Consider the following 16,358-nt stretch of genomic DNA (forward strand, 5'->3'; position numbering starts at 1 on the left):
CGTCTCCTCCGCATGCAACAGTCCAGACTGTTACACTGTTATATAACTTCAAGCTTAAATCTACTATTTGCTATTCATGAATATTGTTCCATGTCCATTTCATTCTTCTGATGGCAAGAAACCTTCCAGATTCAAGACCAGATTTATTTTTATGGCTCTTTTTTCCTGTTTATGATATTCTGGTATTGACATCATCACGCATTCTAAATGTTTTGTCTCTGGAGACAAAAAGCTCATTGATGTACATTCACAACCTGGGGGTTTTTTGGTTGGGTTTTTTTTTCACTACAAAAATTAAGATTCTGTGTTTTCCTTTAAAAATTTTTGTCTTCATTTCCTTTCCTTTCCTTTGGGCCCTTCTTCTCATATCAGTTCTCTCTGAGCTGATGATTCATCAAGGAAACATATTCTGGATAGGGTCCCATCTGTGCTGTGGCCATTGACAATACCATTTTCTTTTGTAATCTCTGCAGGAATATGTTTACTGATGCATGCAAAAATGGCATCTTCCTTTTATGTGGCTTCATCTTATCAGTGTTTGTGGTCTTGCTGTGATTGACTAATACACCAATTACACTTCTTCCCTGATGTATATCTAGCTGGCAGGGAATGTGCTGCTTTTCAGTGCAAGCCTTTAACTGTGGAAGCAAAGCAAGACAAGCAAAATTGAAATTATCTCTTTCCATCACTTCTGTATCATGAACTCCAACCCTAAAGTGGAAGTTCTTTGAAGTTTGAGGCTCTGCCCTTTGCATTTTAAATTTAATTCCATTTCTTGTACTTCACTCGTTCAGATTGTCCTTCCTCTGTAATACTGTGTTCCTAAGAGGTTTCATTAGTATTAGTACCAAGATCACTTGTGAAATTAGAACAACTGTAAAACTAATACTTGAAAATCTCTCAAATATCCAATAAAATATTTCCTTTTCCAGTAAAATCAAGTGGAAAATAGACATTAAAATAGGATTTTATAGTGATGGTTTTTATAAATGCTGTATTGAGTTTTGACATGTGCCATATTTCATATATGGTATATTTTGAAATAGTCTACCTTTGGTAAACCTACCTTTCATGTTTACTACAACTTTCCAAAATGTGTCCTTTTGAAACTCAGAACTGTAGTTAGTGTGTATTTTTAAGTATATATGAGCAAGTAGTAATAACATTACAGTCACAACATCATAGATAAGAGAATGGCTTAACTTTTATTGGGTTTAGTTTATTTATGCTTACCAGTTTGGATGGGATTTGTAATACAATCTGAGTTGGTGTCACTGCAGAAAAAGTGCTGCAACAGCTTAAGCTGTCTAGTTTAAAAGTAGTTTGGTTTCTTTATGCTTAAATCACACCAGGGTAGATGTTACTCTAAAATAATATCACAGAAGTCCTGGTCAGGTTTTTCATTCTAGAATATATAGAAGGATCTCTGTTTATGTCCAGATCCAACCTTGAATTTAAGAATTTTTATTCTTTTTTAATGGTGACTTTCACAGTCTTTCCTGAAAGGAATTTTTAGTCCCCCATGATTCTGCCAACATTATTTTCATTTTCAGTTCAATTAAAAATGTCCTTAAATGCATTATGCCACAGTATCTGCTTTTATACCTGTTTTTTAAACAGCTTCTCTGAGGGTAAATAGAGCTTTTTAAAATAGTTAAGATCTTTTCTTTTTTTTTGCACAGCTCTGTACATAAAGGTTCCATTTCCATAATGAAACCTTAAAATTTGCAATAATAACATCAGCTCATAGTATATAGTAATTTGATTTTTGACAGCTACTTAGAAAATAATCAGTTGCCATGTGACATTGGTTACATGTATATATCTTTGTTTTAGAAGCATGTTTCTGGGACTTAAGAAAACACATGACAAAATGTGATGAATAATTTGCCAAATGTTTTTCTATTTAATGGTTATCAATGATTTGCAACGCAATTCACATTGTCCTCACATTGGTGCATTAAAAAAAGGTAAACAGAAAATGGCTAATTGCTATATATGAATTACTTTCAGAAATAGCAACTGTATTTGATAGCAGAAGGGCCAAAAAAACCCTGAGAGATGACTTACAACCAGTCACCACATACACATACATGAAGTCATTATGACTGACAGAACTGCTGGAGAAAAATGCATAGCTAGCACAATTACAATTACTTTAGGATTAAAAATAGTATAGAGACTAGAGGAACCTCTGGCCTGACAAACCCTCTTTTCCAATCTACCTCGTCCTCTGTGTCACTCTGGCTTCTATTATTTCTCTGAGAAAAAGGTGTCTATTCAAAAGTCCATTTTGCAAAACATCTTTGTGAAGTTTTGTTTTTACTTCAATAAGGAAGAAAAAAATGTCCAGAATTATTTAATTTTTATGTCACCTGACCACCTCTGATTGACTGCCTGGGTAACTTCTGTGTTGGTTTCTTTCCTCAAGAAAAAATCCTTTAGCAGTAGACATAATGTGGCTATATCCTGCCAAACCTTACATCATATGCTGAGCAGTGTGCTTGTTGTTTCTAATGCTTTGTAGAAAATAAAGCATGTTTGTCAGTAGATTTATACTTTTCTGAGAAAACACAGGATAACATGTTATGTTGTTTTCACATAGCAACCGTGTTGCCAAATTGCTCTAAGGCCAGGTTTGGATAGGAAAATTTAAAATACGTGTATACACAGCTATACATTGAACAATTGTGTTTCATGGTCTTTCTTAGTCATAACAAATGAGAAGCCCAATACTGTAATACAAAAATGCATCATCTACCTCATATCACACATAGTTATATTAGACAAGAGAAAAAAAAATATGCCTTTTAAAATTTAAACAAGTTCAGACAGCATAAACAGTCTACATTATCTGTTGGAATTTTCAGCTTGCTACAGTTCTCAGATTAGAGTTTTGAAACATGTTTCATAGTTCTGTTCAGATCTAGCCTTTGACCTTTGTTATATTAGATTTCCAGTCATATCTTAAAGCAGTGAGGAACGTGCACCCATTCTGTTGCAGTAAGTAATTTAGTTCTTGGAAACCACACCACTTCTTTTCTGCCCAGGCACATGTCAACTTCAAGCAAGTACCCAATGCACTGATTTAGGATACTTTTCCTTCTGTCACAATAAACTCTGGGCATTATTCCAGTAAATCAGAAATAGAGCTAGTAATGTCAGTGTTGAGATTATATCATTAAACAGTACATGAGCAGGAAGAGAAGAGAGACTACAGATTGCAGAAAAACAAGGATCATTAATCATAAAGTCTCTGTCTACTGAAGCGTAACAAATGAGAACAGCTGGTCTCCAATAAGTCTACATGATTTTAATTGATAGACGTTGCTAAGGAAACAACGTGTATAGACAGAAAAAGCATACACATGTAAAAATGCAATTTTTTTTACATTGAAGTCAATTTCAGTATTTCAGTCTTATTGTGACTGTAGAGTATCATTCAAAATAGCTTGATTGATGTTGATATAAAATAGGTTTTAAACTTACTTTAGTAAGAATGTCTGACACAGATTTGAGTATTTTGCAGCTAGCAGAGGACTAAATGCTAACATATCTTTAGTTTACTTTTCTAAATGCTTGTGAAGCCAAACTGTTTAACTAAAAAGAAGTTTCAACCTTTCATCTTTGAACTAAGTATCAATTTACTTTTTTGTAACTATGAGATTGGGAAACAAAAACTGCATTTTTGATTTATACCTACAATGTTGGCTGAAGGGATGAGAAAAACTCTACCTTCAGGTGTTTGGGGTTTTTTAATGCAATTGCTACAAAATCAATGAAATCAACAAATCAAAAACTTTATCTTTTGAGAATACCATCTCCCTCTTCCATCCTTTGTTATTCGGCTTTCCTTCATTGCTAAGAAATTCAGTGGCTCTTATCATGCTCTGTATTACACATCACTGTCACTGTGCTTGGTATTACAAACCCATTTTTACTTAACCTTCAAAGAAATTTATGGAGGACAAATTAAGTACTACAAATAAGAAATAGTGATTTCACAAGCCAGTAGACAAGAGAAAGATCATGTACATTATCTTTCCCCAAAAATGAAAGCAAGAGTCTGTTTGCCAACCCCGTTTCACTAATTTGCTCACTTCACTGATTTTGTGGAGTTTTTATTCTCATCTTTGTTGTCTAATGACCTTGAGTAGGCATCAGAAACAAACTAGAAGACAATAAAAAGTATGCTGGTTTCTTCCAGCATCTTTTTCTATTAAAGGAAGCACAATTCATTTAATTTCCTTGTCTTTTTCTCTTGGGTCTAAGTCTTTATGTTACACCTGTTCATACACGACAGTACTGTTGTGTCATACAGTACTAGAGATCTAGCCAGGGAGAGTATGTCACTGTCAGTGATCTTGCTCCTACAGGTAACACATCCCAATGAATTTGCATTCAAAATCATAAAAGGGAGTTGACAAAAGAAGGCATCTCTTTGCTGTGCATTTGCCCAAAAGAAAGTAATTTTCTGTCACCCTGAAAATGAAACAGTTATTAGTAACACAGGCTACAAAGGTCGTCATGCCCTTGTACACTGGGATTTCAAGAGTGACTTTTAAGTTGATCTTGAGCTCCAGTAGTGCCCAGTAACATGATGCAGTGCTACAGCAGATAGCCTTTAAGTTATTGAGAGTGTGAATTTAAATGCCTGTATTCTTATATTATAGGAAGTTATAGTGCAGCTGTCTTTTTGTATGTATTATGGCACGTTGAACAGCCCAGGCTGACCCTCTATGGAGTTGTAAGAAGACTAGTTATAAGAACTAGGTTAGTTATAAAACTGGAAACAACCAAAGGACCGGTTGCACTTTGTCCTTGTAAAGGGCTTGTAATAACCTCATAAATTCAGTCTTTATTCAAGGGAGATCTCCAGGTTTACTAATTTGATCAAACGGAATGCATCTAACATGTTTTTGAACATGCTTTTTGATTTGTTCTAAGTTCTTTTAAGTTTGAGTTAACTGCTTGTAAATAATTTATGTTGGCACCCATTACAAATGTTCATATAGTTGCTACACTAATGTTTTATATGGTTAACATAAGTATTTGTATCTTAAAACAAGTATTTATGAAATGCTGTAAACTATTAATTACAATTGTGATTGCAAATTCATTTGAAATAGTAAGCTCACAAATCAAGAATGGGCCTAACTTCAGGCTTTTAGGGTTATTTCAGATTAAATCAGTAGTAAACAGAAGAGAGGAACCCCAAAGGTTTATTTCCTCTATTCCAATAAACAAATTAAATTACTGCTGTTGTACAAGCAGCAATGACTATAATTAATACTTGTATCTAAAGAAGTACAGAATAAAGATAAATAAAACTGTTCTGTGGACAGATTGGTTCAAATGAATACCCTGACATACCAAGTTTGAAAGGGACCTTGGCACTCAGATGTACTATATAATGGTAACTAGAAGAGTTACCATTGCTTTGACTCCATGTTTCATTTGGGTTTCTTTGCAGGGAACATGTTGCCTCATGTAAAGCAATTAACTTTACTGGCTCTTTCTTTAAAACATTGATCTCTACAGATGACTTTCCAAGGACTAAGCTGAAGTAATGTCTTCAAGTAGTACTACAATTTGCAGGTATTGATAGTTCAGGCAGGAAATAAGGACATTTGTGTGTGAGCTAAATGATGATTTGTTTCACAGTTTTTAATTGTAAATAGTTTGTGACTTTCATCAATAAGTTAGAATTTATTGCTAGAGATTATTCACTGAGTAGTTATAAATTGAATAGTCACATAACTCCAAATTTGATGGAAAAATCAAGAAACATTTGGACAATATTCTAAGGCACACGGTGTGACTTCTGGGGATGGTCGTGTGCAGGCTTAAGGGTTGGACCCAATGATCTTTGTGGGTCCCTTCCAACTCAGAATATTCTGGGATTCTGGGATTCTGTGATAGTCTTAAAACAAAAAATATTTGAGCAGTCTGTATAACACTCAAGTGGAAAAAATCCAGAGACAGAAATGCTCATGCAGTATTTTAAGAATATGATTTACCCTAATATTCCTCTTGTGTCCAGATATCCCTAAATAGCAATGGACTTTACCTTTTGTTATGCTGTCACCAGGATCTAGGGATCTAATGCAATTTATGAACAGTGTGTTTTTAGTTCTACTTCACTTCTTCTGCATAATTAAAACATAAAATAAGATGAACTAATAGATTTTAGTTCAAAATAAATGTTAACTGATTATGCTAGCAGAAAATACATGTGAAACAGAAGATTTTCCTAAATTTCAATTGAAACTAAAACTAAATAGCACTTATAAAAATCATGTGGACCACAAGTATCAATCTCAAAGGCACATTTGGTTCATTCACTTTCTGCTAGGATCTGTGTGTGTAGGGTTACTATAAATTTTTGAAATTATGTTGTGTGGTATTTGAAGAATCCAGTTTGAACAGGAGAAAGTTTCATGTTGTGATATAGTATTACCAAGACCCTGGAAGAAAAAAACTGTCCAGATATATTGCACTGCTCTATATTTCATTTGACTGTTAGTCATGCCAGTTAGTTATTTAAAGTATTTCCTATGCTCTTATGTCAGCCCGAAAGACTGTGCATAAACTTCAAGCAAGTTAAAATAAGAGTTTCATTTATACATTGGAATTCCTGGTAATGGAGTTCATCTTGGATTTCTGCCTTCCTAGGACTTTCTGGTATATAACAGCACTCCATGTTGCAGGGGAAACACTGTTATTATTACTATGCACATTTATCTGGGGAACTGCACAACCATCTGCTGCAAACACATCGCATCATGTGGATGGCAGGCTGCTAGAATTGCTGTTACTGTACATGTTTTTTACAAGTCATTTATAGCTGATGAACTCCAAATTCATGTATAGTCCAGGGAGAAGATTAAATACCTCCAGAGAGCTCATAATTTACATCCTTTGCTTGATCTACTGGAAATAACTCCTTTTCTTCATTGTCTATAGCTTTAAACTGTGCTGTTCAGGCACTTCTGGTCAGCTATAAATTGCTTTGCCTGAATATCTGTCTGTATCTCCTTGTATGCATTTCATGACTTAAAGCGATAATCTCAGCTCAAATGTTCCCTTCTGAACGGACAGAAAAGCAAACTTACACTTTCTGAGAATGCTGGCTATCCAGAAGCTACCTCAGAAAGCTACTGGAGAAGAAAGGACGCTAGAAGACTATGGTCTTCTTTGTTTTGTATTACTACTGTTCAAAAATACCAAAACATTAAGGGAGTATGAGGGAAGAAAATGAGTTGGGTGAAAGGAGGGAGACGACGACTGATAGAAAGTCACAAGACACCCTCAGCAACTGTAATTTCCAGTGTTGGGGAGAAGAAATCCTGCAGAAGTCAAGAAGGAACAGAAGGGCTTATGCAGTGGTTTTCCGCTGTTGTCAATATTCATTGAAGGCTATACAGGCCACAGATTCCTCTCAAAAAAGACCTGCTTTGAAAGAGGACCTGACAGAACATCAGCCAGTCATTGGCTAGTACCAGGAATGATGGTTCTATCAGGTGGCAAGAGAACAGCTTGTGGTTATGACGAGATGAAGGAAACAGCATAAATTAGTGGAGAGTACTGGAAGCACCAGAGAATTCTGAAGAAAATTCCTCAAGTCAGGAGGCAAGCCATGATAACAGTAATGAAAAGGTAGATTTCTGATTTGCATAACCTACTTAAGAAGGTGATCAGCTTTCTCAGCAGCTGAATTCGTCCATGCTGGGACAATGCACTGTAAATTGGATGTAAGACAGTGGCGGTACCTCAGTAGTCACAGGGAGCAGAGAGCTAGCCCAGGACCACAACTGGTGTGCCTTGCAGCTACTGGGCTTGCTTCCTGTCAGCTCCTCATATTCCCAAGTTAACGCTCCTTTATGTTTCGCCATTTTCTTTTCCTGTAAATCTGTGAGATTTCCATATTGTCTGAGAACCTGGACAGTGTAGTTTATTTTGGTAGGATTCTGAGAAAGAGTTCAAGCTGATGTTTGTTTTCTGTAGGAACTTACAGAAACTGAACTCTTCTTCCAGTCAGTGCTGGGCATAAGGGCTACACATGTTGAATGCTTGTCCATATTTAAGATTACCTCTATAAAGGGAAAAGGCATCATATAAATTTAGTTGCAGTTTTGATATCAAGGAATAAGAAATTAAATAATTAAATTGGAAAAACTGTTTATAATTTTGACAAAAAATGCAATTTTTGCTCCCCCCCTTCACCAGCTCTCCTCACTTTCCACCAATAATAGTGTTCCAGCAAAATTTTTCATACTAAAAATAAGAAAACAAAAATAACAAAACAGAGACAGAAAAAAGTGTTATCCAAATTGAGGGTTTATTTTTTCGTTGAGAAATATGATTAATGTAATAAAATAAAGATGATTTTAAGTAATCTTAGAGTTTTTACTAGTGCTTTAGAGAATATAGCACTCTAAATTATTTTAACACTGTGGTATTCTACTAATATGCAGTGAGGTTTTTTTGGCCACGATTGTTAGACTGTAAAGTGCTGTGATTTGCTGAAAAGTATATCTTTTCAAGATTTGCTTGTCAGAATAGATTGTTTTCTAAAATGAGGTTCAATTTTTTGACAATGCCGCTTTCAGTTATTCCATTCTCTTTCTTATGTTGCTTACATAATTTTAGAAGTGTTTTCAGGACTTTAGGAAAAGAGTTTTTCATAAATTGTGATTTAGGTGTTTTATTTAACACCTCTTGATTTTTTTTTTTTTAATATTACATTCCATATCCTGTTTTGTGCTTTGAATACATTGGAAAAACAATACAATGTTACAGACTAGTCTGGCAGAATAGAAACACCTTTTTGGTATCAATTAATGTTTTTTACTATTTCTTATAATGATCAATGAGACTCATACTGTGGTTTGCTGCTAAGAATGTATAATATCCTCATTTCTGACTTTCTGTTAAGTGATCAACACTGACCAAATTCTCAGGTCTCCATTTAATTGGGTTCCATGTTATCTTGATCAGATTGACAATCTGATTAAATTTTGTCAGAAGCACTTCATCCTGGCACAAATTACTACAACCCCTACCTTCTTAAGAAGAAAAACAGCCTTTCTTTCTTTCTGGCTTATTGACTCTTTTTTGTAAAGGCATCAAAGGACATCTTAATTTGCTTGTGGGATATATAACTAATGGAATCATATAATAGAATGCCTTTCATCCACAGTGAAAACTACAGTATGAGACTTCATTGTTTTCTCTTGAAGAAATCATTATGTAATTTCAGTACTTACTGAAATGGAAGATGTTCGTTAAAAATCTGAGTCTTGCTTCAAAGCTTCCAAGCCTCAAAGTCAAGTTAATATTTTCTGTAAAAGTGAAAAGTCAATAATATATAAAGCAGTTTGCATTTCATTTACATAATGTAAAATCAAAGTGCCTCAGGGAAGTGCAGAGTTTTCTGAGAATATGAAAATCATATGGCTTTGTTTGGTGAAACCTAGCAATATATTGTATTAAAATGCCTAGTAACCCCTATGCTCTAATAGGTTTGTTACATATCTGGATTGTCTGTAAGGGAATAACATTTTCTTATAAGCTCACATATTGTAGAAGGTTGTATTTCATAATGTCTAATAACAGTTTGGGTAAACAATGAAGACTCATAGGGTAGTTTTCTTTGTGGAAGAAACAACATGCAGATTAATTTCTTGTCTGGCTGTCCCATAAATTTGTTCAAACACAATTAAATTATTTAAGAGGAAGTAGCTGAGCTTAGGAAAATAGGAAAATTTGTGGTCATTTTCTTCATTCTTTAGCAATACCTAACTCTCTTTTGGTCCTTCATATTATATATACAGACTTAGTACCAACTGGTGTCTGGGATTTCAGATAGGCCAGCAGGAAACTAAGTCTAGTAACTTACGGCCTAACTACTTAGTGGTTAATACTTTAGTCCAATTTTTCTTTCTGTAGGACCTTGCTCTTAGAGCATTATAATCTTGAAATATTTAACCTAAGGCAGGCAAATAGAGGACATGCAATATCTGGGAATTTAGGCACCCACATAGTCTGATGGGGAGATCATAACCTAGAAGCAAATTTCAAAAAGGAGAATCACATAATCGCAGAATATGCTGAGTTGAAAGGGACTCACAAGGATCAGAAAAAGCAGCCCAAAGCAGTCTCATATGGTGTCTGAGATGATTTTGAAACTTTGTTTATAATCAAGGTATTGGATTCAGTCTTGAATATCAGAGACCAAGTTTTCTGCAGTACTCCGTACTGAAAAATAATATTGTCCTAAGTGGACTTGAACCTGCTTAGCTCTGATGACACAACTGCAAGCATTTGGAGTAGCAGCTTTTAAGTCAACTAGGGTTCACTTTGTAACTCAGGAGTTTTTTGTCAGTCCCTAGAACAGACACATTTTCAACACTTTCAAAGTCAAAAATATTTTCTCTTCCTGTAATTTAATGGTTTAAATGATTTTAATTTAAATTTTAAATTATGTTTGCTCAACAAGTGTTGAGCAAACATAAATGTTTAAGAGGGCTTATCAACCAGGGAAGTCTTCTATGGGCTGGGACCTAACAAAGCATCCATACGCTTTGCAGTGCAAGAAAGAAAAGAAGAACTAGTATAGAAATGGAAGAAAAAACTGGACTAAATATGAATTTAACCAGCAGTGTAGGAAATGGTGCACCTGAAGAGAAAGCAAAAGAATTGGAATTTAAGGAGAAGAATCAGGACATACGAGAAAAACAACTTTGCATTTGTAAAATTACAAAGTGAAAAGGGCAAATTATTCTTTGCACCTGTTATAAACAGAACAATAAAGCTAATAGCTTTAACTCCAGTAAGGAACACGTAGGTGTCATATACCTTCTGCAACTGTTTCTGTTGGACATGTGTTGATTTGACTGCACCCACAGTATAAGTACTATGTTGCTGCTTGAAGGCATTTTCAGTTACACATACTAAAATATAATTCCCATTCTCAAAACAATTCTCTCAAAAACTTAGTTCTCTTTCCACTAAAGGCACGGGAATTATTGCCAAAATTAGACAACTAATGGTAAAATTTAGTCCTGTACAGGTGGATAGAACAAACCTTTATCATACTTAAGTCTCACTTGAATCAACACTCCTCTCACTCTTCTATAATACATTCAGAAAGATTGCTGTACCATAAGAATGAAAAATTTTAAATATGTATGTTCTTCAATACTGTTTTTACTTTGGTAGTGGTGGAAAGTGTTAAGAATGAAAAAAAAAATCAAGTTTATATATAAAAGCGAAAAATAGCCTGCTTGTGGAAATGAATGATAAATATAATAACCTATGGCAAACCAAGCAAAATAACTGCTTTTTGTCAAAATTCACCAGTCTGTATCATAAGATTGGATTAAGTTTCAGTCTCTGTAGGTAGCATGCATTCCACTGTATTTTAGTAGTAAATGTTTTTTTATCTCATATAGATGTAGTTTTGCTTTAATATCTATATAACTAAAATATGAAAGAAACTTGAATCTACTCATTCATCATCTGTGAAAACTTTTATGTATTATCATAAGAAATTGTCATGACATCTTTCCAAGATAATAAAGCATCGGTTCATCATCTTGTAAGAATAATATGAGTGTGTCTTCTATGGTAATTCAGTTTTGATAAATGCTTTTTTCTAGGGCACTACTCTCCCAGATACCAAATAAATGAATGTTTACTTGTGTGAATTATGGTGTTACACTTCTGTTGTACAAAACATGAATCCCACTGACATCCATTAACTTCTGTTTGTTCATCTAGAAAAATTGCTTACTCTAAGAAAGGAAATAAGAAAACCCAACTCGAGCATCTTGGATACTATCAAAGTGCAATTTATGTATCATGGAGATAGACTTACTTCAGTGCTCAAGCGATATGGCTCTTTTTCCCAGCCCTTAATATAGGCAGACAGGATGGCCCTGTTTTGTTTCATGTTCTCTTTTGTGATTTTTCTGGAGATGACCCCCCAAACTTGCACATTCTTCAGAATGCTACACCTACTGGGCATGTTTTTCTCGAGTTATAAAATGAAAAGAATAATTATTTCATCTGTAAAAGTGTTAAAAAATATTGTTGACATGATAGTCGGTCACAATTTTTTGATGTTTTCTTTTTTTCCTTTCCAGGATTACTTACTGCCATCTACCTTTCCAAAGTAAATGGCTGTATGTTGGAACAGAGAGGGGAAATACACACATTGTAAATATTGAGTCCTTCATTCTTTCGGGATATGTTATCATGTGGAACAAGGCAATAGAACTGTAAGTGCAGATTTTCTTTCATTTGTGTCTGTGGTCATTTTCATAGCTGTCTTAAGAATAATTTTTAAGAAATACTTGTTTTTACAAATATTAATAAATCTTTTGAAAGCCTTTTATTTCAAGGAATGCATTTGCAATATTAACAGGGCTTTTCCAGGACATTAGGAATTCAGATTTATGATAGAGACCATGTAACTATATTTTGTATAAAAGTTATTTGACAATCTGTTTAGCTATGAGGTTCCATGAGATACAGCTAATCATTAATCTCCAAAATTCAGATTTTGCTATTTTTATGAGAGTAGCTTGATCACCATCTCCTCCATTCTATGAAAAGAATAATGAAGTATATTGGCACTAAGACTCTGTGGAGAGCTTTTCTTCATTGAACTGTGGGATCATTTAGATGAGAAGGGACTGGAGGTCTCTAGACCATGTCTCCTGCTCAACACAGTGCCTATTTCAAAGTTAAATCAGACTCATCAAAACCTGATGAAGTGATAGGAAAGGTAATGAGTGCCTATTAAATGATAGTTCTCTGACAGGCTAAGCCAGGTTCCTGTCGTGGGTATGAAATGGAGGGAGACATATAAAAATCTGAGTAGGATAAATCTGTGCTTCCTGGAAGTAAAAACCTCAACAGAAACAAAAAACTCTTTCTCTGTTGTTTCCTCTGTGAAATTCCAGCAAGAGGAACTGCTGTGAGAAAGCTCAAAGTACTTAATGTAATTTCTGGAACATCTGCTTCATGTTGTGAGGGACCTGTAACCTCTGGTAGTAAACTAAAATTCACCAGTCTCAGGGAACCAAGAGAACAGGATCTAAGAATAGGGTTACAGGTCTAGGGTTACAGGCTGTGAATCTAATTCTCTGTCCCAACCAGAGATCACATTGGTAGCAACTGCAGTTCTCAAAAATTCTCCCTTTCCCTTTTCTTTCCCCACTATTATTACTGACTAATCACTCTGTCCCTCAGGTTGATAAAACTGATGCCTCACTTTGTTTCCTCCCCTTTTCCCCCACCAAACCTCATAGGCACAGTCATAAAAATGTAATTTTACCTTCAAAGGAGAAAAAACTCAAGGATTCAAATGCAATCAGGATTCTGTCTGCTGGTAAATCTATAGTCCAGTTCTAAATTTTGGAGTGTTTGTTCTACCCTTGTAAGACTTTCCTCAGCTCTGCTTAGTAGTTTTGGCTGCAAAAAATGCTTTTGGAAAATGTGGTTTAACCAAAACCACACTATATTCATTTTGATGATTTTTTTGGGTCAGAAGTATCTTAATGATTTTTTCTTTCTCACTGTGTTTTGAGGACGTTGACATATTAGAGGGGATATTGATTCCTGTATTTTAAAATGTATATATATATATATTACACTGAGTAGGTAAATGATGTCTTTAAGATTTTGAGAACAATTTTTGGTTTGTGTGCATTTACAATTTTCTTTCCTCCCAAAATTAGGATGTTTCTATTCTGTATAGAAAAAAATCTTGGAGTTTTATGGACTGGAAGCCTTACACCAAATTTCACCTCCTAATTCTTTAAAAATTATTTGGGATAAATCTTTTTTTAATTTTTTAATGGCCACAACAAACCTTTTTCATGAAAACAGAATAGAATGATGCCTCTCAGTGTGTGGGAAAAAAGGGCTGCTTTCTAGCAAGCTTCAGTACCGAGTTGTTGGCATAGAGTAGGTGCTGAGAAATAAGATACCTCTCTAGAACCTTTAAGGAAGCAAACTGCCTCTCTTAACTGTCCACTTTGTTTCGTCTATGTAGGAGCATAACTAGATTTCCCAAAATTTTTCTTCCATAAGTTGAGAAAGGTAATGGCAACATAATAGATAGGCCTTGTCACCTCAAGTACTTGGAGATGCTTCATGGTTACCGAAATAGATTCTTTTTCTGAAAAGCTAGTTTGCCATTACTGTTTTGGTGACAGTTCAGCATAGGTATTCACTCATTACTGCTTCTGGTTCTACCAGCCTTATAAGTATAACTTGATCCCTGTAAGCAATGTGCTTGCCTAAAAAGGCTGTATCCTCTCCCTTCAGTCTCATCATGTACTTGTGATATGGAATCAAGGACATCATCCTTGCATATATTACACGAGTAGACATGGGATCCTCTGTGTCTCCAGATTAATTTCTCTGCATTAGAGTAAGAGACTGGTGGGAGTAATGGTGACGTTTACCACAGTGGCCACCTTTTATAGATGCTGAAATTGAAACTGGGTGACTTTTCTCAGTAAAGTAATTTGAACTCTCTCTGGTAATAAACTATAATGTCTCTTCCAGTACTATTGCTTTCTGGCAGGTAAAATGGAACTTAGATTAGCTTTTAAAGGGAATGTTATGAACTTTAAGTGTACTTTATGATGATGAGCTTATGATAGTAGACTTTACTTTAGAATAGTACTGAGAAAAATTTTATTTTGAGCCATGAATATGTTCTGACTTGATAATCTTTTTTTAATCTTTGCATTAATTTCACACAATTTTCACATATTTTTCACATTTTAGTATGATAGAATCATAGAATAGCTCATGTTGTAAGGCTCCTCTGGAATTTTCCAGACCAACTTCCTGCTCACAGTAAGATCTGCTAAAAGACCAGGTTGTTCAGGACTGTATAAGTTCATAGGGCCTGTTATGTTAGGTACTTTCAAAAATGAAAGAAAACAGGAAAACATATGTGTATAAACTTCAGGAAAACCTGAAAACCTTACTATGAGTAATGTAAGAGGCAATAGTGCTCGTAACATTGTTTTTAATTCTGAGATAGATTATATAATTTCAGAGCGTGAGATTAGTTTGAAGATGTTACTATTCTCTATAAAGGTTGAAAGGGGAGAGTTCACCTTTTGCACAAACATTTCTGTTGAACTTATTGTCAAGAAAAGACCAGTAAAAGTCATTGTTCTCCTGCTATTTTCAAGTCTTCAGTTTAGATGGAGTGTTTATAAACAAAATTTTTAATGTGTCAGGTTCGTGTGTCATCTGTTCAAACAAGCCTGAAGGAGTTCATCCCTCTTCATGCAACTCTCAGCCAGTTCTTGTCTTTCTTACAAAACTCCTCATTTTCTATACTGACTTGTATCCACTTCTAATGAAATCTCTGTGAATTTTCATAAAGCAGCTTTAACTCAGTCGTCATTAGGATTTCGAGGCTTTACAGTGAAAATCAATAGGAGATTGAACTGGTTAGTTTTTTTTAAAAACTGAAATGCTTTGACTTTGTAATGTTAAACTACATATTACCATACCTAAGTCACTGTAAAAACAGATTATAGCTCATTTTGTAAGAATACAAAAAAACCCAGTTGAAATTCCAGTTCTCTGAGTTCTTTAGAACATGGTTGAAGAGAGCCTCCACATACATTGCTAACACTATGGGCAAGGTAACCTGGAGAGGTATTCTGATACCTGTATGGCCATTTCCACCTTTGGAAAACACCTAAAAGTTGCATTCTAGACTTTCATCATGGACCAAGTTTGTCCCTTTAAGGTCATGATGATGTTGCTCAGTAAGCAGTATAATAGATGGTATTGCATAAGAGAAAAAAAATGGAACATAGAGAACAAATACAGCAATTCATTTTAGTCTGTTCATGGACTTACCAATGTTTCAACCCCACAAGGAATTTCATCACACTTCTTGACATTAATTCATTCCAGAGAACATAACCCTCATCCTCAGGAAAAAAACAAACCTGAGTCAGTGAGGCCCATCAAATGACTGTAAGAATTGTTTTTATTACAGTGATTCTCTTACAGTGAAAGACTCAGGTGAAGAGGCATGGTAGTTTGAAGACTTGAAGGAGAAACAGGTTTGGATGTAACATTTTTAGACTTTGCATATGATGCAAGAAATCTGGTCACCTTGTTCTGCATGGCTACTTTGACTTACAAAGTTGGCTTTTGGTACAGGTTTTTTTGTTACCATTTGTGATTTTATTGCCTACTTTTTTATCAAAATATACTGAAAGATCTGTATAGCACTATATTTTTGAGTGATGGTGGGTTTATGACCTGTTTAGAAACATCTAGTAGAGATATATGTCAAAAAGATG

General features: G+C 34.8%; 1 protein-coding gene across 11 annotated transcripts in view; it reads left to right on the top strand.

Moving 5' to 3' along the window:
- Nucleotides 1-16,358, top strand: part of STXBP5L (syntaxin binding protein 5 like) — a 192,674-nt gene that overhangs the window by 78,919 nt on the left and 97,397 nt on the right. For all 11 annotated transcript variants that reach the window (XM_039388892.1, XM_039388893.1, XM_039388895.1 and 8 more), the window contains exon 5: nt 12,150-12,284. In XM_039388892.1, the coding sequence (XP_039244826.1) occupies nt 12,150-12,284 (135 nt within the window). The remainder of the gene's footprint in view (nt 1-12,149; nt 12,285-16,358) is intronic.

This window comes from Pipra filicauda, unplaced genomic scaffold, assembly GCF_003945595.2.
Source record: "Pipra filicauda isolate LSUMZ 115617 unplaced genomic scaffold, ASM394559v2 scaffold69_size3009148_pilon, whole genome shotgun sequence".
Classification (NCBI taxonomy): Eukaryota; Metazoa; Chordata; class Aves; order Passeriformes; family Pipridae; genus Pipra; species Pipra filicauda.